The sequence below is a fragment of the Pipistrellus kuhlii genome, unplaced genomic scaffold, assembly GCF_014108245.1.
Source record: "Pipistrellus kuhlii isolate mPipKuh1 unplaced genomic scaffold, mPipKuh1.p scaffold_m20_p_8, whole genome shotgun sequence".
Lineage (NCBI taxonomy): Eukaryota > Metazoa > Chordata > Mammalia > Chiroptera > Vespertilionidae > Pipistrellus > Pipistrellus kuhlii.
The window spans coordinates 62,143,688-62,169,714 of record NW_023425584.1 but is presented as its reverse complement, the minus strand read 5'-3'; the positions used below and the strand labels follow the sequence as shown (position 1 = coordinate 62,169,714).

Here is a 26,027-nt window from a genome sequence, read left to right as displayed (position 1 = left end):
GCAGCAGCTGTAGGGGAAGGGGGCGGTACGGAAGTGAAAGATGGGTGGGGGCGTGGCGAGGGGCGGGCCTAGAAGGGGGGTGCGCCTCAGAAATTGAAGCAAGTAAAAAAAAAGGGGGAGGGGGGAGTGCGCCTACAATGCAGGAATATTGCTGCCAGACTTCTGCAGGAGTTTTAGACTAACCCATCTTATTTTAAAAACACCACATTGTACATTAGAAAAAACTTAGAAACGACAAATAATCAAAAAATAAGTAAATGTAAAAATCCCTGGAACCACACCACTCAGAAGACAACAGTGTCTTCTTCCAGCTTATTCCGTGCGGGCGAAGCTTCTGATCAAAAGGTGGCTCGACTGGTGGCCTTGGAGACGGGGAGGTAGGGGGTGTGTGTGGTTGGTTCTCTCGGGTCCCCCGGAACGGGATTCTAAGAAACCTCTCCCTGAATAACAGTGCGACGCGATGCTCAGCTCAACAAAGTTGCAATGCAAGTTCTGGTGGTGCCCTGCTTCTCAGTTGCCAGTCATAGAAATAAATACCACCTGCTCCGTGATGACCTGGCGGCCTGCAGCGGAGGCCGCGCCAGAGGCTGCGGGGACCGAGCGGGGGACTCCGTGGCGCCCACAGCCCGGCCCTCCTCTGCTGGAGGACCCGAGGCTCCCCCCCCACCCCGTCCTCCCTCCGCCCCCCCCTCCGCTGGCCCGCCCCGCCCCGCGCCGGCGGCTGCTGCGAAAACGCGGCGTTGACAGCGCGCCCGGCCCCGCGCCTCCGCCGCCCGGCGAGCGCACTGGGCATGCTCAGCGCCGGCGCCGGCCCCGGTGGGTGGGAAGCGCCGCGCTCCCGGCCCTCGCTGCCCCGAGCGGCGGAGGCGGCTGGTCCGCAGTGGGCGCTGCCAGGCGTCGGGCGCGGAGCGCGGCGCGGCGGCCGCTCTCGGGCGGTCAGGCTGGCCATGGCGAGCGGCGCACGGCGGCCACTGGAGCGACACGGCGGCGGCGGCATCAGGTTAGAGGGGGCGCCCGGGGAGACCGGGCTGCGGGGCGCCGATCGCAGGGAGCCCCGCACCTGCTGGGCGGTGGAGTCGCAGCTGCGGATGTCACCGCGGAACTTTCTCGGGCACTTAGGGCGGCGGAGCCAGCGACACGCAGGCTGCGCCCTGGGCGGCGCGGGGAGGTCCCTGCAGCGGGCTCCTGGGGGTCGCAGGATGCTTCAACATACTGCAGGGCGTGATGGCTTGGGGGGCGGGCGGTGGATGGATTGGGGACACCGCCTCTCAGGCTTACACCGTCAGCCTCCCATTGCATGGAACGCGGTGTCTACCACGCGCTACCGAGGAGCCTCCCGGGTCTCCCTGGGGAAGGAGACGCCAAAGTGCAGTGGGGGAGCCTTCGCCCGACTCCAGGTCGCTCGGGTCACCGTGCCTCAGTTTCCCCGAAATTGGGAGTGAGGTGCATTGTCCTGGCCCCAGAAGGCCCTGAGCGGGGGTTCTGGGTCCGGTTCCGGGAGAGCGCCTTGTCCTGATGCTGCGGGAGTGCTGGAAGCTGTGGATGCCTCCAGCCGCCGCCTCGCAACTGGAGCTCTCCGAGTTTGTCGCATTTGCCTTCATAGCAAGTTGACACAGAATTGCTTCATGACGTATTTCATCAGCTTAAAAAAATAAAGTGTTTGCTGAGCTGATTTATTTTACGCTCGACCATTAACCTGCCTTCCCCGTCCAAAAAAATTGGAGCTTGCAAGTTGCAAGATTTACAAAGCAAGCTAGAAAAAAAAAATAATGTTTGCAGGTCCATTATCTGCTCACACTGTAGAAAATAACCTTTTATGGTTGAATTACCATTGTTGTTAAGAATACTTGTTACAGAAAAGTTTGGTTACTGTACAATATTTTTGTGTTATCTTTATATTAAGAAGTTGGGAGGCTATCCTTGCAGAAGAGCAGGGTTGGTTTTGTTTTGTGTGTTTTTCTGTAAAGTTTTCTCACTTTTATTTCTACATGTAACACATTTGTTCCCAGTTGCTACTATGCTGAACATAGTAAAATTGTTCATTATGAAATGCAAGATGGAAGATTTATTTTCAGAGGAGTAAATTAGACCAATGTAGTTTTACTGGCATATATATATATATATTTTATTTTTTAAAGACAATTTGTATAATAGATTCCCACTGCGATTTCTACTGTTGGTTCTTCCTAATATTTAGTACCATTGCCACTACTAGGATTTTTGGATTTATTAAGAGCAAGGTAAGCCATCCTTGTTTTAGTAGGAACTAGTTCTACCTCTAATTAAAACTGTGTCCTCAAACCTATTTCCATAAGTACCATTTAGTGGGTTCAGCTTTTTCTTTATTAAGCTTATTAGAAAACATTTTGTTTGTATTCTTGATAGACCTTAATAGACTTTCAAGGTACACTGACTTTTCATTGGGCTGTGAAGAGCTTTTAATGTTTGTTTGCTCTTGCCTGCTCTGGTTCCCACTGTAATTCCAGCTACCTTGGATGGTTTTCCCAAGTGTGCTCTATGCTATGCCTAAACATAACTGAGACTTAATAACAGGAAAGGCTTGGAATTTCCAAACAACAGCAATAGCAACAATATGATTTCTACAGGCTAGGCCCAAAGTCCTCCATTTTAGCCAAACAGTCTGGTGTTCATTGCTCCTAAATGCATTCTAAATACATTTATAGAAAACTTTAGACGATTGAGAAACAGATATTGAGAAATTATGCTTCCTTTTTTTTATAAATATGCACCAGGTTAAAAGTCTGCCATGAAGCAGCACTTATCCTGCAGAGCAGGTCCGGTGTTCTCAGGCTGCTTTCCCAAGTGGAAGTTAGTTCCGGCTCTGCTGACCTTGAGGAAGCACTAAGCCTTTGTGAATGTGAGGTTTAATAGAGATCAATAGGCCCTTTCTAGATCTATATATATGGTTTTGTTTTTTAGTTAGGAAGGACAATGAAATTTAACAAAAGACATATTTAAACGCTATATTCTCTTAATCTAAAACTAACAAAACCAACAGGATTTAGATTCAAGAGATATCTTGTTAATGATAATGAAGAGAAAGTAGCAAAGTAGATTTTTGTATTCAAATTAGAAAACAGTAATAATTTCTTCTCTTTTGTACCTAATGTTGGATTCTTGCAGCTCAACTGCCAAGCACATAATTATTTTTTCATGTCTTTAGCTTTCTAAACTTTATAGGAATTAGTAACATTAGATATTCATAGCAAACTATTACCTTTAAAAATACAGTCAAACCTCACTTCTGGACCGTCACCCATCTCAAATAATTTGGTCCTCAACCCAACAACCCTTTCAGACACCTGTATGATCAATCATGCATCTCTTAGGTGACAAAGGAGAGAATGTATGAGTAGGAGTCAGTTTACCCCTAAATCTTGAGTTGTTAATTGTGCTGTGAGTATTTTTATGTTTTTGTGGTGTCGTTGTTGCTTATTATTATTAAATACATACAGTAAGACGCCATGGGTCCTAAGAAGGTTAGTGATAGCAGCAAAGTGAAAAGGAAAGTTGTGAGAACGACAGAACTTAAGAAATAGCCCAGCCAGCGTGGCTCAGTGGTTGAGCGCCAACCTGTGAAGCAGAAGGTCACCAGTTCGATTCCAGGTCAGGGTACATACTGGGTTGTGGGCTCAATTTTAGTGTAAGGCATGCAGGAGGCAGCCTAACAATGATTCTCTCCCATCACTGGTTTCTCTCTCCCCCTCCCTCTCTCTCTCTCTCTCTCTCTCTCTCTCTCTCTCTCTCTCTCTCTCTCTCCCTTCCTCTCTAAAATCAATAAAAATAGGGGTTTGGTTTTGTTTTGTTTTTTAATAAAAGAAAGAATTGCAAAGTATAATAGAGGTGTTTGAGTGTCTGACCTGGTTACTAAGCATGACAGGGCAAAATCCACAATTAGCACAATTTTAAAATATAAAGATCATAATGAGTGCTGAGATTGCTAAGGGTGAGAAAGTGGTTGCAAAACAATGATCACAGGCAATTGAGAAAGGTTAAAACAGGGAACCACTTGGGGGTCTGGAATGGATTAATTCAATTTACTTTATTTCTGATGGGGAAAATGATTCAGTTTTCAAACAAATTGTTTCTTGAACAGCCTTTGGAAATGAATTAAGTTCGAGAACTGAGGTTTCACTGTAGATCTTTCCAACCACCCCATTAACATGACCTAAATTTATTCAACTCCTTGTTTGGCTTGCAATTTAAATATTTGAGGCTATATAAACTTGGCTTAATTTGAACTTTCTGTTCTATGTTTTTAATGCAAGGACTTCCTGATACTGAGATACCAAATAATTATTGTGGCAAAGTTGCTTTTAGCCTCCAACATAGTATAGTCAGATTTGTTAGATGAGTGTCATTTTCTTTCCTTTTTTTTTTTTTTTTTGAATTCATAAATCAGGCAGATAATATCTGCACTAACTGGACATCTAACCAAGCACTTGATGTGTGGCCTGTTTCTTGTCTAGCCAAGCCCAGGACACTTAAAACTGTGACCACATTTTGTGACCCACGGCAAATCACAATGAAATGAAATTAAACATGGACTTAGATAAAAATGGTTGCTGTAGTACCTTCTTGGAGTGGTTAAAGGATTAAGGGGTTTGGTTGATCGTGTGATGATAACCAGGTAAGAGCTATCAGAAATAGTTTCTAAACTGTACTCAAAACAGAAGTCCTCTGAATTTATTGGTCTTCAGCCTGCTTCCACCTGAGGTCTTTTCTCATCAAAATATCACAATTCATTTTTCTTCCCTACAATCTGTTATAGTTAGGCCCCAGAGGCTGCAAAAATGAATGACACTGACTCACAACCCAGTCAGTGAGATATGCTTGAGGACAGATAAACTATATAGTTCCAAGTAAGTGCTTCAGGAGAGGTGGTTGTAAATGGAACTGAGGAGACTTAGGAATGAGCCCCATGGGTTGGAGAAAGGGGAGGGGTCTCATGAAAATAGTGACATTTCCATAGGACTTTAAGGAATGCCTAAGGAATAGAGTGGGGGACTTCCAGGCGGAGAAGTAGACTTTCCAAGCCTGAGGGACACCATCGTAGTATTTAGAATGATAGCTACCCCTCCCCAAAAAAGATACTCCCTTTGGGGCTTGGCAGATGTGATTCAGGTGAGGATCTTGATTTGGAGAGATTTCTCAGGATTACCCAGTCGGCCCAGTCAGTATACTAGTAATCACAAGCGTCCTGATAAGTGAAAGAGGGAAGCAGAAGGCAGCCTCTGAGTGATGCCATGTGGGAGAGACTTGAGCAGCTATTGCTGGCTCTGAAGGTACCAAAGAAGGAACCAAGGAATGAGAAGCTGGCACAGGCAAAGAAACAAGGGTCCCCTAGAGCTTCCAGGAGGAACACAGCCCTGCCAGCTCCTTAATTAACCCATTAGGACCCATGCTGAACTTAACCCACAGAACAGAAAGATAATAAAGTTGTGTGTTCAGTCACCAAGTCTGTGACTTAAGTGCCATCGAAAGGAGCCATAGGAAGCAAAGGCAGCCACACACAAAGAAGGATTTGGTGTGATGGAATAATGGGCAGGGGCAGGAGAAGGGGAATGAAGTGGTCCTTCCACCGTGAGAAACTTAATGTCATGCAAACGAGTTTGGATTTTATCCTATTATAGATAAACAGTGGGAAACCAGCAAAGGGTTTTTAAACAGGAACGTGCAATGACTATACTGCTGCCAGATTCGTCTTAAAAAAAAAAAAAAAGCAATGTATAGCTGAATCTCAGGTTTCACGGGGCATTCTGACAAAGGGTATCTAACGAGAGGTGGGCAGTGATGGATAGAAATCTGGAATCAGCATGTTATTCAGGGCAGGTGATTCAGTTCTCTGAGCTAACCTGAAAGGACATTTGTAGGCATGACCTAAATTAATAACTGAAGGAAACTCATTCACAATTCCTAGTAGAAGGACACAGACAGTAAAGCAGAAAGGCCAAGTCTCACTTGACTGCTTTGTTTCTGCCAGGCAGCTGCTGAGCTGGCTGCATACCATGCCAATGTGAGCAGAGAGCTGGGAAAGCTCAAATTTAACATAGTTAACTTGGGAATGATGTTAGGTGGGTAGTAGCTGCTTATAGTGCTGTGGGCTTATACGGGCTCAGCTGAGGAGTTGCCATGATCAATTAGCAATGTTTGCCATAGGCTCCATATTCCCTGGGGCTGACCTAGCTCCCGTGTTTATGGAATGTAGTCACTCTTTCCAGACATATTTATGAGGCCTCTTTAATGTTCAAGGGCTTAATATTTGTCCTGCAAAACCTTACAGTCCGGTTGAATTGACATCTCCGAAAACCTAACCTGAAGAAATCTTCTACCTTAGGGTCATAAGAGTGGCTTTGAATTGAAACTAAACTGTATGTCAGGAAAAAATGAGTATGAGAGAAAAACAGATTTTTTAGGAATGATTAAAGGAAGCCCTGGGCTGGTAAAATCTGATACTGGAAAGAACAGTAAGACTTGATTAAGATTGATATTAATGAAAACAAAACCCTACATCTATATTGTGTAGCTTCCATTTGCATAACTTTGTAAGATTTTTTTTACCCAAACTTCCCTATAGAGTGATGCAATAATTGTTGTCCCCTGCAAAGGAAGAGCTCAGCATGAACTGTTCCTCTTTTTTGAATCTCTTCTGCCTTAGTCTCTGGGATGTGTGCCTTAGATGATTTTTGTTTTGTCTTTGCTGTTGTTGCTTCATGTAGGGTTTTTTTGGTGGTGGTGGTGGTTTTATTTTATTTTTTATATATTTTTATTGATTTGAGAGGAACAGAGAGGGAGAGGGGGACAGAAACATCAATGATGAGAGAGAATCATTGATCAACTGCCTCCTATACAACCAACACTGAGCATTGAGCCTGCAACCTGGGCATGTGACCTCACTGGGAATCGAACAGTAACCTCCTGGTTCATAGGTCAGCGCTCAACCCTTGAGCCATGCCAGCTGGGCATTTTGTGTGTGTGTGTTTTTTTTATTTATTTATTATTATTGCTCTTCCACTGAGCGTTCACCTTTCAAATTTCCCTAGGTTCTACCTCACCTTTTCATTTTGTGACCCACTGTGTTCTTCCCAGGTAATTTAATTTAATTGCATCAGTCACCCATACACCAGTGTCTCCAAATTCATACCTCCAGATAAGCCTCTCTTACCTATTCAGTAATTCAGAATGAAATATTTATTTCATTTAATAAATATTGGTAACTTGAGAGCTTATAATCTAGTGGAGGGTCAAATGTGAAGAGACAATTACTGTGAAAAGGTGGAGTTATGGGCAAAGGTCAGTGAGGAAAGGAGTGCCAGGGGCTCCCCGGGCGTCCTGGAGAGCTTCTGAACTATGACGTGAAGGCTAAGTAGGGTTCACCAGATGTGCAAGCTTGTGGAAGGCAGCATGGTGAGAGACACAGAGGTTCTGGGGGGCTTCAAGGAGTTCAGGAAAGGGATTGTGATAGGGTCCGGGAAGGGGATGCTCCAGAGATGAGGTGAAAGAGGTCATGAAGGATCATCTATGCCCTGCCGAGGACTTTATAGTTTCATACTTCTGACAAAATGAAGACACAGAATATGTTTCAAATCAGACTTTTTAGCATCAGCTGGCTTCTGCAATAACATGGTTATGGACCGGAGGACAGGCAAGATTAGAGGCACGTCAGCAAGAAAGGAGTCTATTAACTGATGCCAGTCAGACATGATGGGCAGGTGAACCAGGGAGAGGTAGCCTTGTGGGCTGAAAAGGAAAGGATGTCACTGGATGACTGGGGTCAAGTACTGCTGATGTGTGGCAGGCACACCCTCTCAATGGCAATTCTCAAGGCTCTTCTACCAAGTGCAATACTTTGCATCACCGGATGGATTAGCTTCCACTGCATTGGCTTAGGCAGAGGGACCTACAGTAAGGAAAGAGGATACACAGAGCTGCGTGTGTGGGAAGAAGTCAGAACTTCATCATCACAGGGCACAGAATTTCATAAGAGAGGATGGCAGAGAGAAGGAATTAATTCCCTGATGGCTCTCCAGCTTCCAGCAGAAGCATTTGGACTTTGCTGATGAGACAGAAAGAAACTTAGTGTGGGGTGGGCTTCTCTAATTCTGGATCACAAAGTAACTGTTTTGAGAGTCTGGCCTGAAAAGTTGACTCTTTGTAATCAGTGGGAAAGAGGAAGCTGGCTGAGATTTTTAAAAATACTAGTAATCCCAATTCTTTCTTTCCATTGAGGATTTGAGTGGCTCATGGTGCCAGGAAGAGTATAAGGGAAGGCTTTGCCTGTTAAGGAAATAAATGGGTTGGAGTCAAGTGCTCCTGAATTACCCACTGAAGGGGCTCATCCAGTTCCAACAAGGCCAGAGGAGCCTGGGGCTAATTCAAATCATGCTTATCTGTTTATTTTAAAGCAGTTCCTCTCACAGGCAAGCTGGGAGGCTGCTGTTCCGGATAGCCTCTTGAAACTAGCGAGAGCTCTATAATATCTGTAACAAATTGACCAGCAGTTAACTCTTATTCCAGAGGCCAGGCTCCCTGTAAGGAGGCAGGTAGATGCCTAGGGACTGTGCTTTCTTAAAGACCACTTTCTCTGGTCTTCAGCAGAGGGAGGTATTTGAATGAAAACTGTATTAGTGTTTGGCTCCGAGAGACCCAAGCCTTGTAGTAACTAACTATAGATATTTCTTGCTGCTCAGCAGCTATTGTTAATTTCATTTTGTAAATTTCTGATTCCCTAGGGAAGCCTGGGCTGCGCTGCTTTCCATATTACCAGGCAGCTTGCTCTCTCCACGCCATCTTTTTGTCATTCCTGCTGCCAGTCCCAAGTGAGAGGGAAAGTTTTTCCCCATGAAGGTTGGGACAAACCTAGACTCCTTGGTCTCTGAGTGAGTCTAACCTCCTGATAGACTTCCAAAAGTTTTTCTCCTTTCTAAAACACTTTTGAGGAACTTGAAATTAAAGAAATATTTGAGTACCACCAATCCTTTGCTTTATTGGAGGCTGAGCACTTCTCCCCAGTACATCTGAATCTAGGACTTACGAGTGGATTTCTGGTCCTTTCCTGCCTTCGTAGGATATCTCATCCCCACCTCCAAGTCATGGCCATTTATCTCCCCTTCTTTACTGGGGTGGTAGTTTTTACTTCCTAAGTAATGGATCATGTGTCACAAAGTCTTTTTTATTATTTCTCCTAAGAGCCCATAGAGGCCTCTTATTAATAGAATTTCTGGAGGGGTGCCTAATATCCAATAGTGTTCTAGAGATGGGCCTTGCTAAAAGATTCTGTAACAGGTTTTTATTCTTAACTAGAGGCCCAGTACACGAATTTCATGCATGAGAGAGAGGGGATTCCCTCAGCCCAGCCTGCATCCTCTCCAATCATGGATCCCTCTCACAATCCAGGACTGGTAGCTCCCAACCACTCACCTGCCTGCCTGCCAGATTGCCCCCTAACCACTCCCCTGCCAGCCTGCTTGCCCCTAACTGCCCTCCCCTGCAGGCCTGGTCACCTCCAACTGCCCTCTCTTGCAGGCCTGGTCACCCCCAACTGCCCTCCCCTGCAAGCTGTCTTGTGGCGGCCATCTTGTGTCCACAGGGGGGTAGCCATCTTGTGTGTTGGAGTGATGGTCAATTTGCATATTACCTCTTTATTATGTAGGAGGATTAGCATGCCATGTTTGTTTCCACCCCCACTTGTCAAAACTACCCTGTCACCTTTATTCATCTTTCAGGACTTGGCCAACCCCAGGAACATTTTGTGACCTTTCCAGCTGGCCCTCCAATGAATTTCTGTGGTATTTACCCAGTTTGGTGCTTAATTATATGACTTTGTGTGCAGATATCATCAAAATTCCGGGCAGTTCTAGGGTAAAGACCTGGTCTTAAAATGTTTGAATCTGCCCTGGCGAGTGTGGTTCAGTTAGTTGGAACAACATCCCTGTATACCTCAAGGTCACTGGTTTGATTCCTTGTTATTGGGGCACATATAGGAGGCAACTGATCTCTCTCTGTGTCTCTGTCTCTGTCACTCTCTCTCTCATAAATTAAAAAAAAAAAAAAAAAGCATGTCCTCAGGTGGGATTAAAAAAAATAAGTTTTTTAATTCCCACAGGAATTGGTACTAATAGTAGCCTCATAAATACTTTGAGTTCAATTAATTGATATGACTGACTCCTAATTGTTTTCCTTGCTTGCATGAACCTTAACTGCCCAGCTGAGAACTAATTGAGAACACGTGGAAAGTGTGCTCAGCCTAACAGGGCCTTTTCCCGTCAAAAGTGATAGAAAAGCAAACCTTCCTTCAAAAATTCTCTATGCAAATCCTCGAATCCACATTTTCAACTATCTTCTAATGTTTTGTTTAGTATATTTCCTATTGTCACACTGAAAACCACTTCTCTTGGGGAAAAGGGTGATCTTAGAATATGTGCTAAAGTATTGCTCTTTGCACAAATTTTAAAACAGTACTTTTAAAAATAATAAATAATCACAATATTTTAAATTATTTTTTAATACTAATTATGACAGTTCAGAGGTACCCAAGCTGTGGTGTTCCTCATTGATAACTGTATGCAGATTGCTAGAGCCCTGGGCTGAGTTGGATGTGTTTCTATGAGGGTTGGCGGCTTGACTTCTAATCTTTTCAGTGTCATCATAGATGGAAACGAACAGCCTGCGTGTGTTCTAGGGCAGTGGTAAGACCCATAGGGCATGACTTCTGCTGTGATGTTATGAAAACCAGAAATGCTAGGGGGAACTTAAGGGACAGCGTCTAGTGCAGTGGTCAGCAAACTCATTAGTCTACAGAGCCAAATATCAACAGTACAACGATTGAAATTTCTTTTGAGAGCCAAAGTTTTTAAACTTAAACTTCTTCTAACACCACTTCTTCAAAATAGACTCGCCCAGGCCATGGTATTTTGTGAAAGAGCCACATTCAAGCGGCCCAACAGCTCATAGTAAGAATTAAATCGAGTAAAACTTAAAAGAGTCTCTTTTGGTCTGTTTTTCAAGAGGATCCAGTTCTTAGTGAATGTCTGTTAAAAATACTTGGCACGAGTGATTCGGAGAAATGCTCATTATGCAATTCCATTTTGTGATAATGGGCTGGTAGAGAAAGGAAACTAAAAAAAAAACCACTAAAGCTTTTTAAACTACCCTCTCCAGTTATAGAGCATATTTTTTTCAAGTAGATGAAACTTTATTAAAAGGACAGATCCTAGGTGATCCAGATCTGAACGGTGGCTCTGAATGGCCCTAATCATAGAGCCAAAGAGACAAGGAATGCAGATTGGTTTTAACATTTTGAAATCTAAATTAAGTAGGCAGTTGCTTTTCATTTCAAGAGTGGAAGAATGTATATTTTGGGGGATGGGGAAACTTTCCCCGTTCCTTCCATGTTAGTTCTTCTGGCTGGTTGAATCATTAAAATGACGTAAGGCAGATTGGCAGGAGAAAATCAAATTTTCAAAGTGCTCACAGGGAATTCACACAAACAAGAAAATTCCTAGGAAGGTGGGGCAACCTGAGGTATAGATGCTATTCTGGATTAAGGCGGGAGAAGGGAGGCCTGGGGCTTTAAAGGGAATTAAGTAGGTCTCAGGGAGATGAAGAGTTAATGTTTCGTAAACAAATATGATACACCCTCTTGAATCAAAGACCCTGGGCAGACTTTAATGCAATAGCTTTGCTGGGTTCCTCCCTAACACTCCTAGATCAGTTATCTATGAAGATCTTGCCTTCCTGTAGCAGGTATTCTATCTTAAATTCTTTTAGGCAGTAAGGGGAAGGCCAGAGGGTCTTCCTGATCCTGCTGGACCTGGACTGTTTCTAGCTCAGAATAATCTGCCTAACAGAGGGACACATCTTAGGGCTGTTCATTCAGAACCTACACAGGCTGCTCCCATGTGGTCAAAGATGGCCACCACGGATGGCCAGTAGGGGAGGGCAGTTGTGGGAATTAGGGGTGACCAGGCCAGCAGAGGAAGGCGATTGTGGGCGATCAGGCCAGCAGAGGAGGGCAGTTGGGGGTGACCAGGCTAGCAGAGGAGGGCAGTTGGGGAAGACCAAGCCAGCAAGGGAGGGCAATTGGGGGAGACCAAGCCTGCAAGGGAGGGCAATTGGGGAGGGGACTCAGGCCTGCAGGGGAAGGCAGTTAGGGGGGGGGGGGCAGCCTTTCAGGGGAGAGCAGTTGGAGGGGGACCAGGCCTGCAGTAGAGGGCATTGGGGGGCGAGGGGTGGGGTGGGGGGGGGAGACCAGGCCTATAGTGTAGAGCAGTTGGGAGGGACCATGACTGCAGGGGAGGGCAGTTGGGAGGCAGCAGTCCTGGATTGTAAGAGAAATGTCCAACATTCTTCAAGGGGTCCCATATTGGAGAGAATGCAGGCTGGGCTGAGGGACAACCCCTCCTGTGCGGGAATTAAGTGCACGGGGCCTCTAGTTCTATATAAGATGATTAGGGAAGGTCTGCTGAGGAGGTGACATTTGAGCTGGGACCCTAGGAGTCAGAAAGAAAGTATGGGAGTGAGTCTTGTAAGTACCCAGGGCACTGCTTCCAAATGAAGGAGTAGCAAGTGCAAGGGTTCCAGTGTATGAGGCATATTCTAAGATTAGCAGAACCCAGTGTGGCTGGCGGGAAGTGAGAAATGAATACTGCGAGGCAGCCAGGCACCAAATATCCTAGAGGCCATGGAAGAGCCTTCTCTAAGCTTTTACCCTTGAGTGAGGAACCGTTGCAAATGTAGATTGTGTTAGTGTTTTCTTTTAATTTTCTTTGAGGAATTCACCATGCACACATTGTTACTAATCATTCAAAAAAAAAAAAAAAATAAGTCATTCATGCTCTTGCCTAGCACAACCAACAATTACTTGAGCACCAATCACATTTTGTCATAAGGGAATTTTCATGATAAAAATTATACCTTAAGTTGCAAGAGTAGACACAAGACCCCTCTGTAGTGAATTATCAAGTGAAATGAAATTTCAAGGCCCCAGATGAGAGTTGTGATAATCATCAGCCCCTCTGTGGTACAGCAAAGATCCTGTGGTCCTTGGTCTGAAGAGGAAAGGTTGGGTAAGTGTCGTGGCCACAGATGCTAGGGCAATCATCTCCAGGTAGCAAGGTAAGACAGGCAAGGCTCAGTCCTGTACTGAGCTGCCCCAAGAGTGGGGTTGAAGGGAGAGGCCTGCATCAGTAGCCATGGGGAGCGTCCATATGTGTGTGGCAGCCTAGCAGCTGGCCCAGCCTGCCTACCTGAAGCCCTAAAGGGATCTGAGCTGATTCACCTCTGCAGTGTGCTGACGACAGCTGGAGGTTACAGTTGGGGGTAGGAGCAGAGGGTCCAAAGGCTTTGGAAGCATGGATCTGTTATACCCTCATTATACTGTCCAGGATGCAAGGAAACACAAGAGGCTGCTTTTTCTATGGAGAACAAGTTCCCTTGTACTGTATGGTATACAAGCTGGCTCCTGGGCCATCCATCAAGTCACATTTGGCTTGGCAATCACAGTACTTCACCCTGGTTGAAGTCTCTGTAGTGACATCTTTATCTGAATATGAACAACCTCCTTGCTCTTTCCCTCTTCTCTCCTCACCTCGCCATTTCTTTCCTTCGCCAGCTGCAGTCGCACTCTTGGCTGTAGATTTGTAAGATTTGGTAGAATTTGTAAAAATGGTAGATTTGGAAGGGTCCTAAGAAAGAGAAGGGTCTGTGGCTCCAAGGATCAGCTAACTGTCAGGGGTCATTTACTAGTAAAGTGGCAAAACTGAGGAAAGGAGCTGGTAGATCACTCCCAGCTCTTAATCCTAAAAGGCTAAACTGGTCCTCTCTTCACACCCTCACACCCAAACTTCTGTTCTTGTTCTTACCTTAGGGTCCATCCCATGTTATATTGTATATCAGGAACTTAATTCCACCCTAATTCTGATCTCAGCTCCTGTCACAACTTCCTCTTCACAGTGGCTGTCACTTGGAACACTGGCTGTATTCCTATTGCTACTCTCTGTCTTCGTTAGGCACTTAATACTATCCTTCACACCCTTAATGAGTTGCATAGCTTTATCACGGGCAGTCCCACCACACAATAACCAACCTTTTTAAGAGTTTTCCTTAAGAACTGTCCTCTGAGGTCCAGACAAGTGCTCTGTGTTTGGCCAATGGGAAGCCATCTGTGTATAATCAAATGGGGGGAGACGGGGGAGGAGGGTTTGAGAAAGGCACTTTCACTATTAGGGCTTAAGAGTGTGCAGTGCAAAGTGTGCCAGAATCTGCAAGAAAATGTAAACTCACAGCTGTGTCAGACCATGAATCATGTTTAGGAACACATGCTAAGAATATTGCTCTCTGATTTATAAGCCTTGTGTATTTATTCTGCAGGCTGCCCTGGGGGAGGGGGGAGGATGGGGGGTTGGACCTGCAGTGAAGGGCAGGGCTTTAATAAAATAGCTCCCTGATGTGTGGGACACTCCGTCATCCTCCCAGCCAGAGGGGAGTTCTGACTCACTGAGATATACAGGCTTCCAGGGATCCCCCAGCTTCTGCCTGGCTTCACTATGGGTTTAGGTGCTTATGTATTAGATACATCAAGATCTTGGGAGATGGGCTTGCGATGAAATTAAAGCAACTGAAACTTGGCGGAAGTAGTGCTGTAGGTTGGCACGTAATAGAAATTGGACTATAAACGAACATTTTAATCTCCCTATATACATCTTCTATAATAATAAAGCATAATATGCTAATTAGACCAGACATCTTTCCAGATGAAGCCGAGCCTGAGGGAAGCCTGGGTCCCAGGTACCAGAGGGAAGCCAGTGCCGGCAACCAGGGGAAGGAAGGCCTACACTTGCATGAATTTTGTGCATCGGGCCTCTAGTACTCTAATAAATGAGTAGGGAGAACAGTTTGAAAGGAAACTTTTTTCTTTGGGGTGGGGACACTTTTTTTCTCTTTTTTTTTTTAAGAGATTGGGGAGATGCTGCAAAACTACGTAGTGGAAAACACTGGCCAACAAGGACAGAAACAGCTAGAGAGGCTTCTGAACCAGCTTTGGGTGGACTAGAAAATCTGCTAATAATGGTACCAAAGGTGAAAGAAAATGTCAAGACAGCATTGCCAGCCCTTTCACCTACAATGGTCGTGTGTTTGGGGGATTGGCTTGGGCAACATAAAGGCACCGTCCACCAGTGCTTCTATCCCGTTTGTATTCTGTCCCCAAGTGTGATTTATTCCCTGGACCAATAGACTTATGAGGAAAGATCTCTCTGATCAGTTAAGAATTTCCATTAATTGGGCCCAAAACTATTTCAGGCAAATCATTTAGAATGAGAATTCGAAGGAATAAACACACACTAAAACATCAGTAAACTCTTCTAAAATACATACCCGTGATTAGAATAGCCCTCATCGCACGTCTCAACTGTCAGAGCCACCCAAACACTGCCTATGTAGCGGAGATTTTAATGTAGTCTCAGACCCCGTCTGGGCAGGAGCTTTGTATCCCAGTTCTAAGCCACTAAATTGTGGGACTCTTGGACATTGCTTACATTCTTTGGGCCTCCTTTTTCTTTTTCCTTCTTTTTCTTTTTTTGTTTGTTTTGTTTGTTTGTTAATCCTCACTAGAATGTATTTTTTTTCCTTTGGTTTTAGAGAGTGGGAGGGAGTGGGGTGAGGGAGAGAGAAACATCTATGACATAGAAAGAGACATGATTGGTTGCCTCTCACGCATGCCCTGGCTGGGGCTGAGGTCAAACCTGCAACTCAGGTAATTGAACTTGAGACCCTTCGGTGCTCAGGGCAACACTCTAACAACTACTTTGGCACACCGGCCAGGGCTAGGCCTCCCTTTCTAATGTTGTATAAAGAGAAACCTATGAAAAAAAAATCAAAGTTTTTTCATTCCACAAATTCTAGTTTTATAAACAAATATCTATAGTAGACCCATTTTATCTTACTTAATGATAATCATTTTATTTGTAGAGGAAAGACTTTAAGACATATTTTTCCCCATGTGGTATGCTTTTCTGATTAAAAGTAAGAATGATATAAAATAAAGCTCTCAGAAATAAAATGATCATAAAAGAAGACTTTTGTATGCTTAACTAGTGCTCTAAGACAGATTTTATATACAGAGCACTAAGTTAGGTATGCAATTTTACCTATATGTTCCCAAAAATTCTAATTTAGCACTTCTTAGTTGGGATCCGGGAATCTGTGTTTTAACAACTCCACCAGGTGATTCTCATCATGAGAGAAGGTTGGGAAACACTGGTGTAGTCAATAGAAGAGAATAAGACCTTTTTTCTAGCTCTTTCTAAATTATTCAGTGAGTTTAAAGAGCTCCTCTGGTGGTCATTCAAAACAGTCCAGCAAGATGGGGTATATATGTCCTAGTACCCCACAGTTAAACAAAGGAAAGGGTGTATGGAGAATGCTATGAGATCACCTTCCCTTGGTCTCTTGTTCCGCCTAGGGAGTGACTACTTTCCTAAGACAAGTTCTAATTCCTCCCACGATATGCTGCCTGCCACGTAGCTCTCCATTGATGACAGTTCATAAATTTAAGAGGCACTGCTGCTGCTTATCACGATTCTGTCTGTCAGATGTTCCATAGAGAGAGGCGAGTGGACCAGGCGGGAGCCACCATGGTCTCTGTCTGGCCACCGGCAGCTGGCAGGCCCTCCTCCCAGTGCAGCAGTGCCTGTGCGGTGCTGCCCAAAGAGTTGTTAGGTGAAATTGCTAATTCGTGTACTGACTAGTATATACATTTCACTTACAGTGCCAAGCACTGGTTCTAGACACACAGGCACTCCTTTCTGCAGAGAACTGGCTGTATAGCCATAGGCCCCACCACTCGGAGAGTCTGGTGTCACCTTAACCTGCTCTGCAGTCAGCCAGTCATTGAATCTTATACATTCTAATTACTGTTCCTCATTAGGATCTGCCTACATCTTCCTTCCAGCTGCTTTTAGTTCAGGCCCCTCTGCCTTCCCTTTCCTTCCTGGATATTGTTGTAGGCTCCTACCCATGTCTACCTCACCAGCCACACAAGAACAAGATGACCTTTCTAAACACAAAACTGGCCAAGTCACCGCCCCCTTTCAAGACCTGTGGGTGCGCCCCATCCTTGGTATTTCATACCATTCCTTCCTTATCTGTACCTGCTTCCTTTCCTGTCTCTTCCTCTCCCTTCTTCTGCACACTACACGCAGTGCCTAATTACATGCAGTTCCCAATTATGCCAGATTCTCGCTAATCACCATTTCTTGGAATATGCTTTTCCTCTTTTTGAGTCAGCTTCCCTTCTGTGTTGTACTTGGTGAACTCCTTGAAGATTAAACTAAATAGTCACGTCTTCTAGTCTTCTAGGAAGTTCTTTCTGGGCCCCAGGCCACTTGGGTCTTCTTATCTATACCACAATGGGTCTTGGCACCCCCTTGATGGGGCCCGTCATCACACTGTGTTATGATTGTTATTTTACTTTTCTCTCCCCCTCTCAGATTCTTGGATGATAAGTATTGGACTGAGTCTTACCTTTGTTTTCCATACCCCTGGCATTGTACCTGACACAGGGAAATTTCTTAGTTAATGTGTATTGATTTGGCCTGACCAGTGTGGCTCGGTGGTTGAGCATTGACCTATGAACCAGGAGGTTATGATTCGATTCCCAGTCAGGGCACATGCCAGAGTTGTGGACTTGATTTACAGTGGGAGGAGTGCAGGAGGCAGCCCATCGATGATTCTTTCCCATCACTGATGTTTCTATCTCTCCCTCTCCCTTCTCTGAATTCAATAAAAAATAAATAAAATAAAAATTTAATGTGTGTTGATTTGGATTGAACTGATCTGTCTGGATGCTCCTAAAAGTAAAAACTATGCTCTTCCAAACTTTTGTGTAATAATCACATTGGCCATCTCGCTCAGGAATTACCTTTGTATGATTACAAGTATCAAGAATGTCTACACAACCCTGGCCGGTATGCCTAAGTGTCTAGTGTCAGCCTGTACACCAAAGGGTCATGGGTTCCATTCCCAGTCAAGGGCATGCACCTGGGTCAAAAGTTTGATCTGCAGGCCCCCCTTCAGGGCATGTTTGGGAGGCAGCCAATCAGTGTGTCTTTCTCACTCCGATATTCCCTCTCTCCCTCCCTCTCTCCCTCTTTCTCTAAAAATCAATAGGAAAATATCCTCGGGTGAGGATTTGAAAAAGAAAAAGAATCTCTACACAAAAAGATTCTTGAACATGGATAAGAAAGAAAATGGACAGTACGAATCTCTTTCTATAATATGACTTTGGACACTGAGATAAAACTTAGCTGATTCAGCACTTAAATGATTTGGTTCTAGACTGCCATAATTGGTATAGGAACATTCTTCTCTTATAAATTTCTTGGCCTTTGATTTTGGGTTCCCATAGACCATATTCAAACATCACTTTAAAACTCAGTATATACTGACCTTGAAAGAAGTTAGGGGAGAAATAATGGACTAGTAAGAATTTTGTTGATACTTTTTTCTTAAAAACTGCCAAAGAAAATCGTTTTTTAAAAAGACTAATGTATACAGTTTTCATTAATTATGATATGTGGGAAAGGAAGTTGGAGAAATATATCCATAACTAAGGCAGCTATCAATTTTGAGAAGTTAGCATTTATGACATAATATTTCAGTGCCTCTCTCCATTTCACAAGAAGTTAGGATTTCCCCTCCTTGTTTCAGGAGTAGAAACACCGTGAGAATGTCTTAAACCCCGTGGTCTGCAAACCGCGGCCAGCCACATGCGGTTCTTTGGCCCCTTGAGTGTGACTCTTCCACAAAATACCACGGCCTGGGCGAGTCTATTTTGAAGTGGCATTAGAAGAAGTGTAAGTTTTAAAAATTTGTCTCAAAAGAAATTTCAATTGTACTGTTGATATTTGGCTTTGTTGACTAATGAGCTTGCCAACCACTGTCTGAAACTAAAAGGCAGCCTTGTGGTTGTGGCATCACTTATGCACAAGTGAGAAGAGTGGAAACTCTCCATAGATGTTGTGAGAAAATCCAGTTGTGTAACTATAAAATTATTCATCATAGTTGATGGGGAAATGCCAGCATGGACACTGACAAGAAAAAACAATAATGTGTATTCATTTAGTTCAAAACACCCTTAAACAAGGGACCCTTTTCCTCCAAACTTCAGAAATACCTGGTCAATGTTTAATACAGGTAAAGAACCAAACAAAAAATAAGATTCAACAAAGCATATTGTTAAACATTTTTAGATAAAATACATTTGATATTTTTTCTTTTATTTTAATTATTAGAGAAATATTCTGTGGAAGTTTTTCCAAACACAACAAAGCTTAACAATTTGTCCACTGATATCCTGGTTTTGGAACTAGTGGCCCTTGTTCTTGTATTTTGAAGGACTGCATTTCGAGCTGCTGGATTATAGTCCTTGAGGTTCATTCTTCAGTAACTGACATGTCTTTCACAGTGCTATATAGTGTGATTAACTGAACTTTCTTTAATTCGGTCTGTAAAATCTGACAAGCTGAACAAAGTACATTTATAGGCTATTTCCCCAATGTCCAAAGTGACATGAGGTCGTAAACAATTGCCGTCAGATTCCACATAAGTGTGGCTTCTTAAGGCAAGTGCACAAGCATTCCTGTAGCCTCCCAGTATTGGGGAAATTCTAAATCCAGGAGCTATTCTTGTCATTGAAGACATTTACTCAAGACAAAACTGAGACTAGTGCAAGCTCCCATGCTAGGGAAGAGTGTCCGAAGTTTGGTATAAGCAGCAAGCGCCATGGGCAGATTAGAAGACCGCTGAGCTGTGGGATTCGTGAGAAGGGGAAGGTGGAGCTGGGAAAGGATGCTGGGCTGTGGCCATAGTCTATGTGACTGAGCTTTGTAAGACTCCCAACCCACCCACCTCTAAACCCCTGGCCATGTACCCAGCACTAATAAATATTTTAAAATATACATATGAACTGAAGGAGTACAGCGTGTGGTATAGTGGAGTCTTACCAAACATGATTAATGTATTAGTGTTAATTTAATGCTTGATTTTCAAAAATAAATGTTCACAGAGAGGTTTAGGATAAACATGCTTTGATACAAACAACCTATAAATTATGCATTATGTTTTCTGTTATCTTAGTAACTTTTCAAAATGAAAAAGGAGGAGAGAGAATGGGGAGAGGGAGGAGTGAGTTTGCTAACCGAAATTCTTGCATTCCAGTGACAGTCTTTCTCTGTACATCTCAAGGTCTCTGAGGGAACTAGATGCAGCTTCAGAAAGGGTTACTGTTTCTAGCCCAAAGCTCCTACGACATTATTAAAATAAACTAGAACAACAAGCAGTATCCCCTTCTCTTTCTTCTTGCCAGCACAATGTGTTTGAAAGTATAACCCAATGTGGCTGGCCTTTGTTTGAAAATAGCTCTTGAGTTATGCATTTTAATCAGTTTGATCTTTCCATGGGATGCATTCTCTTTAATTGTGGGGGCGGGCAAAATGCTGCAATATACTTACTGTACATTTATTAGATTCTATCCTCCACTTTGTCCTGTCTCTCATTCCCTCCCAAGGGAATTTAGTTGGGCATCTAAATTCTGACCTACGCATTGGAGAGTCCCAGATGAGTGACCCCAGCTGTACCCATAAAATGCTCACTGCAGCGTCTGCCTAATGGGACAACTCATATATTTTCACACTTGAGTCCTGCACAAGGACCCAGTGCTGAAAATCGCTTCTAATTATTTCTAGTGGTAGGATGACAATCAGTAGTGTCTTAAACAAAACCAAACAGAAGGTCTGTCTTTTAAGTGATACAATCTGAAGGATAAAATGAAAATCAACTTGAGAAGCATGATTTCAGTAAAGGATGCTGTGTACATTGTGTTGATAATTCCTGTTTATCAAGCCAAGCAGTATATAAATGCTTTATGGCCATGAATCATTATAATTGCCCTGGATTTGGTAAGGACTTGGCCAGAAAAACACAGCCTATTAAGGTGGCTAGATCCAGGATCCTGGCCCAATCTATCTAAAACCTGAGGCCATGCTCTTCACAACCATTCTGTATCCAATAGTTCACATTTACAACCTCCCTGTTCAAAGGAAACCCCGCATTTGGCCAAATAAAGGAAAACATTTACACAGTCATAGCAGGGTATCTGGCATGCCCCGAGCCTGTGCTATCTCCCTCAGCCACGCGATTCCTGTGGGTGGAGTAATGAGCTGGCCTTCCTGGGGCAGGAAGGCACCCTAGCAGGCGGGAATGTGGACACCTAGAGCGCTAAGAACTCTCCTCTTTCCCAGTGAACTAATCTATGGTCTGAAGCTAATTTATCACCCTCACCCCTAGCACCTCCTCACTTTTATTGTCTACGGGATTGGAATAATAATTTCTGCCTTTGGAGAGAGACTCATTCATTCAGCAATTCACTGAGCACTGCAAGTGTCAAGGGCAACTTCAGACACTGCAGATACCAAAATCAATGAGGCAAATAGTATGGTCAGTGCGATATTGGCATAAGAATAGACGTAAATATTAGTGAAACAGAATAAAGAATTTATAAATATATTCTTTTTTTACAAGAAGGCAAAATAATCCATTGTAGAAAGGATAGTCTTTTTGCCCAAGCCAGTTTTGCTCAGTGGATAGAGCGTTGTTCTGCAGACCAAAGGGTCCCAGGTTCAATTCTGATCAAGGGTACATACCTCAATTGCAGGCTCCTCCTGAGCCCAGGCCCTGGTTAGGGCGCATGCAGGAGGCAACCAATCCATGTTTTTCTCTGACGTTGATATTTCTCTCTGTCTTTCCCTCTCTCTTCCACTTGCTCTAAAAAATCAATGGGAAAATATCCTTAGGTGAAGATTAACCAAAAAAAGAAAGAAAGAAAGTCTGTTTACAAACAGAGCTGAAAACAACTGGATGTCCATTTGAGGGTGGGAGGGGGAATAAACCTCAATCCATACCTCATTCCATACACAAAAATAACTGGAATAGTCTGGCTGGTGTGGCTCAGGTTGAGCATCAACCCATGAACCAGGAGGTCACAGTTCAATTCCTGGTCAGGGCACATGCCCCAGTTTCATGCTTGATCCCCACTAGGAAGCATGCAAGAAGCAGCCAACCAATGGTTCTCTCTCATTGATGTTTCTAATTCTTTCTTCCTTCCTCTCTTTGAAATCAATAAAAAATATATTAAAATAATAATAAGAATTAAAATGGATCAGTGTAAAAACTACAACTGGGAAGGGACAAAGGATAACTGTTGGTAATTATTGAAACGTCCTCCATCTTGTTTATTATAGTAGTTACAATGGTGTATAAATTTGTCGAAACCCATTAAAATACATACCCAAAATGGGTATAAATTTATTGCTTATAAGTTATACCACAGTAAAGTTGATTTTAAAAAATAAATCACATTTTTTGGAGTCATATTCATTGGAAAATGACAATGAATGTTAGATAAAATCCAAACTCTTCACCTTGTCCTGCAAACCCCTAGGTGGCCTAAGTTTTTCTACTTCTAAGACCCATCTTGTCACCTGTTTGCTTTTGAAGTTCCTTCTTCCTGGAATGCTCTTCTCCTGGATCTAGGTGTGGCTGATTCCTAAAGCACCCCAGCTCAGTGGCTACCTCCTTGGTGCAGTTTCCCAGATTGCCTAATTCATCACTCAAGTGCATATGGTGTGTTTTCAAAGCATCATTAGTTGAAATTTTACTTACATGGCATTTATTTATTTTTTGCTCCCCTACCCTCCCCCTTTGAGAATATAATCTCCACATAATAGAAAAGGTCTGTCTTCTCTACTATCTATAGGACTAAAATAGTGTCTGCCTAATAGTAGGCATTCAATAATAATTTTTGAGTGAATAAAAAGGGTAAGGAATTCAGATTCTATAATGCAGACAGTTCAGAGACATTGAAGGTTGCTAAGTAAAGAAATGGCACCATATAATTTGTGCTGTAGAATGGTTATAGGGACTGAATTTGGAGTTGGGGAGAGATTGAAGGCAGATCCTGTAGAAGGCTACCACACCATTTCTGGTAAGAAGATAGGGAGGCCTGAACTAAGGCTCTCTCAAAGGTGATTGAAAGGATGGAACAATACAAGCAACATTTAAGAGCTGGGATCAACAGCTTATAATTACTTATGTTCTATGGGATTAAGAACAACAGTTGAATTAAGGACTAATATCCATTCATGCTTGTGTGGATGGTGCTGCCCTAAGCTGAAATAAGGAACCAGACAATGTAACATGTTCAGCAGATGAGATGAATTTGTTTGGGAATGTTAATTTTGAGTTACCGTCAGAACATTCTGGCAGAGATGTCTTTTGGGCAGTTAGTAATACCAGTCTGAAACCTAGAAAAAAGTCAGGTCTGAAAACATGGATTTGAAAACTGTCAGATTGGAGGTAGTAATAAAGGCAAAAGAATGGAACTTTAGGAAGAGCTGTGAGTAAAAGGAAAAGAGAGCCAGTGATGAAACTCTGGGGGTTAACTAACTTTCAAGGATGAGGAAGAAGAGGAACTGGTACAGAATAGTAAGATCAGGCAGGGGGAGTAATAGTGCAGCAGCTTAGAGAGAGTTTGAAAAAAAAAAAAAAAAAGAGTTAATAGTGGTGATCACCACAGAGATTTGGCAAGAGAAAGATTGAAAACTTAGCAATGAGGAGTGACTGGTGACTTCAACAAGAGCTGTTTCAATGAAGTGCAGGCAAAATACAGAATTGGGTATTTAAAGTAATTCGAAGGGGAGGAATTTAGGGCAAAATGCAGGATATTTTTTTTTTAAATGAAAGTGGGAATTCGTGCCTACAAATATTAGTATGAGAAAAGTGCCTTTTGAGAACAGAACTGGGCTATGATGCTTGATTTGAAAGCTGAAGATATCCATAGCATTGTGAAAAGCAGCTACTGAACCTATGAAGCCCTGATAACAGATTGCCAGATGTCACCAGAAACCTGGCTGGGGTTGGAAATGGTTCCTTAATTTGGCAATAACGTGGTTGTATGATTATCTCCAGTATATGCTGGCAGAGTCATGGCAACAGAGAACAGAGGGTGAAGACGTTGAGGATTGTGGTCTATAAGAACAGGTCTAGACTGAGACAGATTGGAACATGAAAGGGGGCAGGAAGGAAGATAGAGACTGAGAGGGGGAAAAAAAAGAGAGGGAGGGCTAGAAAGTCCAGTAAGAGGAATAAGAGATCTGGAGGAATGGTAGGGTGCAGTTCAAAATAGTTACTTAAAACTTCAGAATTACTTGGAACTTCAGAATTTAGAATTTGGACAGATGAAAGTTCTAGAGCGTGGGCTGAATGATTAGTGGTCAAACAGAGGATAGAGATGTAGGAGAAAGTTAGATTTTTGGTCATGGAAGTACTGCCACCCATCATGTCACTGTCTACATACTAATTTTCACCAGTCTCTGTGAGGCAGATGAAGAAACTAGGGAATTCAGTGAGTGATCATGAGTCGATAGATAACAAAAACATAAAACAGAGAGTCAGATGCCGTAAAGCTCAAAGAACAGGGGCAACTGCATGAAAGGGAAGGCGCATCCTGGAAGCCATAATGGAGACTTAGGAGAATGCCAGACTGATTCTGGTGGAGCCCTTCCCTTTGTTGGCAGGGCTGTGACCACTGACACAGACAGGCAGTCATGTTCACTGGAAGAAAACTGGTTAAGGAACCACCCAAGTAAACAGTCAGTTCATCCACAATGAAGACGGGCAATGGGGTGGAAAGAGACATTGTAATGCTAAACAAAAGAAGCCCGAATCAGTCTTTTAACTTTCTGAAGTAATGTGATATATTTGTAAGAAATATGTATTTGTTCCTATTCATCACTACATATTTCAGTAGTAAAAATACTAATTATTTGTTAGGATTCCTGGGGAAAATGCAATTTACTATTTGGAACATCTGAATTTGTGTATTGTTTAAACATTTTGTAGGTATTTGAGCTGGGTTTCTGACATTTTATAAATAATATTTTTAAACTACAAATGCTAATATTTATGTGTGTGTGGTTTGTTTTAACAGGTTCTTAATCAAGAACCAACTTTATGGGCCCAAGTCAGGTTTGTCCCATGGCCTGCTGTGAACAACGTGCTGTCTGATACAAGATCCCACTGGCAAACCATCTCTGTTGCCTTACAGAGCAAGCAAAGAAGATGGATCGATTGAAGAGCCATCTGCCTGTGTGCTTTCTACCTTCTGTGCCCTTTTTAATCCTAGTATCCACTTTAGCGACTGCAAAGAGTATGACTAACAGCACTTTAAATGGCACTGACATGGTCTTGGGCTTTATGCCCGTAATCATTGCCAGAACTGACCATATCATAGTCAAGGAAGGGAATAGTGCCTTGATTAATTGTAGTGTTAATGGCATCCCTGATCCACAATTCAAGTGGTATAATTCCGTTGGCAAGCTGCTTAAAGAAGAAGAGGATGAGCAGGAGAGAGAAGGAGGTAGGCTTTAAAGTTGGGTCAAATGTCATAAAGTATAAATATAGACTATGGAGCCAGCACCTTGAATGTGAGTTGTTATTATTTGGGTCATTTAAATACCTATTTTGTCTTCTTTCTGAGACAAGAGTGAAATTAATAGCCTTAAGGATTCAAAGCAGTAATGAATTCTTTTTTTTTCCACTCTCTGACTCAGAAAACAAAGGATAAACATTAAAGCCTTTTAAAAGGCCTCTTGGCATTTTGTAATTTAATGAGTATAAAATACTATAGGGACAAATGTAAAAAAGATTTTCCTCCATAAGTATATATTCCATTTATAAGGGAGTTTTATTTTGTTTCATGGAACTGGCTCAAACAATATAGCAGTTGTTTATCATTAAATGTTAGTTTAATCCGTGGACTGTGTATTTGAAGACCACACTTCTTGAAGGAAGTCTCTGTGCAAGTTCACAGCCACCAACTGGAGATCAGTCTGGGCTCTTGGGGACCTGGCTGAAGTTTCTAGACTGTTTCTTGTGGTTGAGGCCAAGAG

The 26,027-nt window shown here is 43.1% G+C and overlaps 1 protein-coding gene across 2 annotated transcripts in view; it reads left to right on the top strand.

Annotated features, from left to right (window-relative positions):
- Nucleotides 1-812: 812 nt before the first annotated feature.
- MFAP3L (microfibril associated protein 3 like) overlaps nucleotides 813-26,027 on the top strand; it is a 42,335-nt gene continuing 17,120 nt past the window's right edge. The window contains exons 1-2 of one of the 2 annotated variants that reach the window (XM_036424264.2): nucleotides 813-1,000; nucleotides 25,067-25,495. In XM_036424264.2, coding sequence (XP_036280157.1) covers nucleotides 25,198-25,495 — 298 coding nt within the window. In that variant the 5' untranslated portion in view covers nucleotides 813-1,000; nucleotides 25,067-25,197. Of the gene's footprint in view, nucleotides 1,001-22,541; nucleotides 22,702-25,066; nucleotides 25,496-26,027 lie in introns of those variants that run through there. The other variant, XM_036424266.2, reaches the window with a different exon arrangement.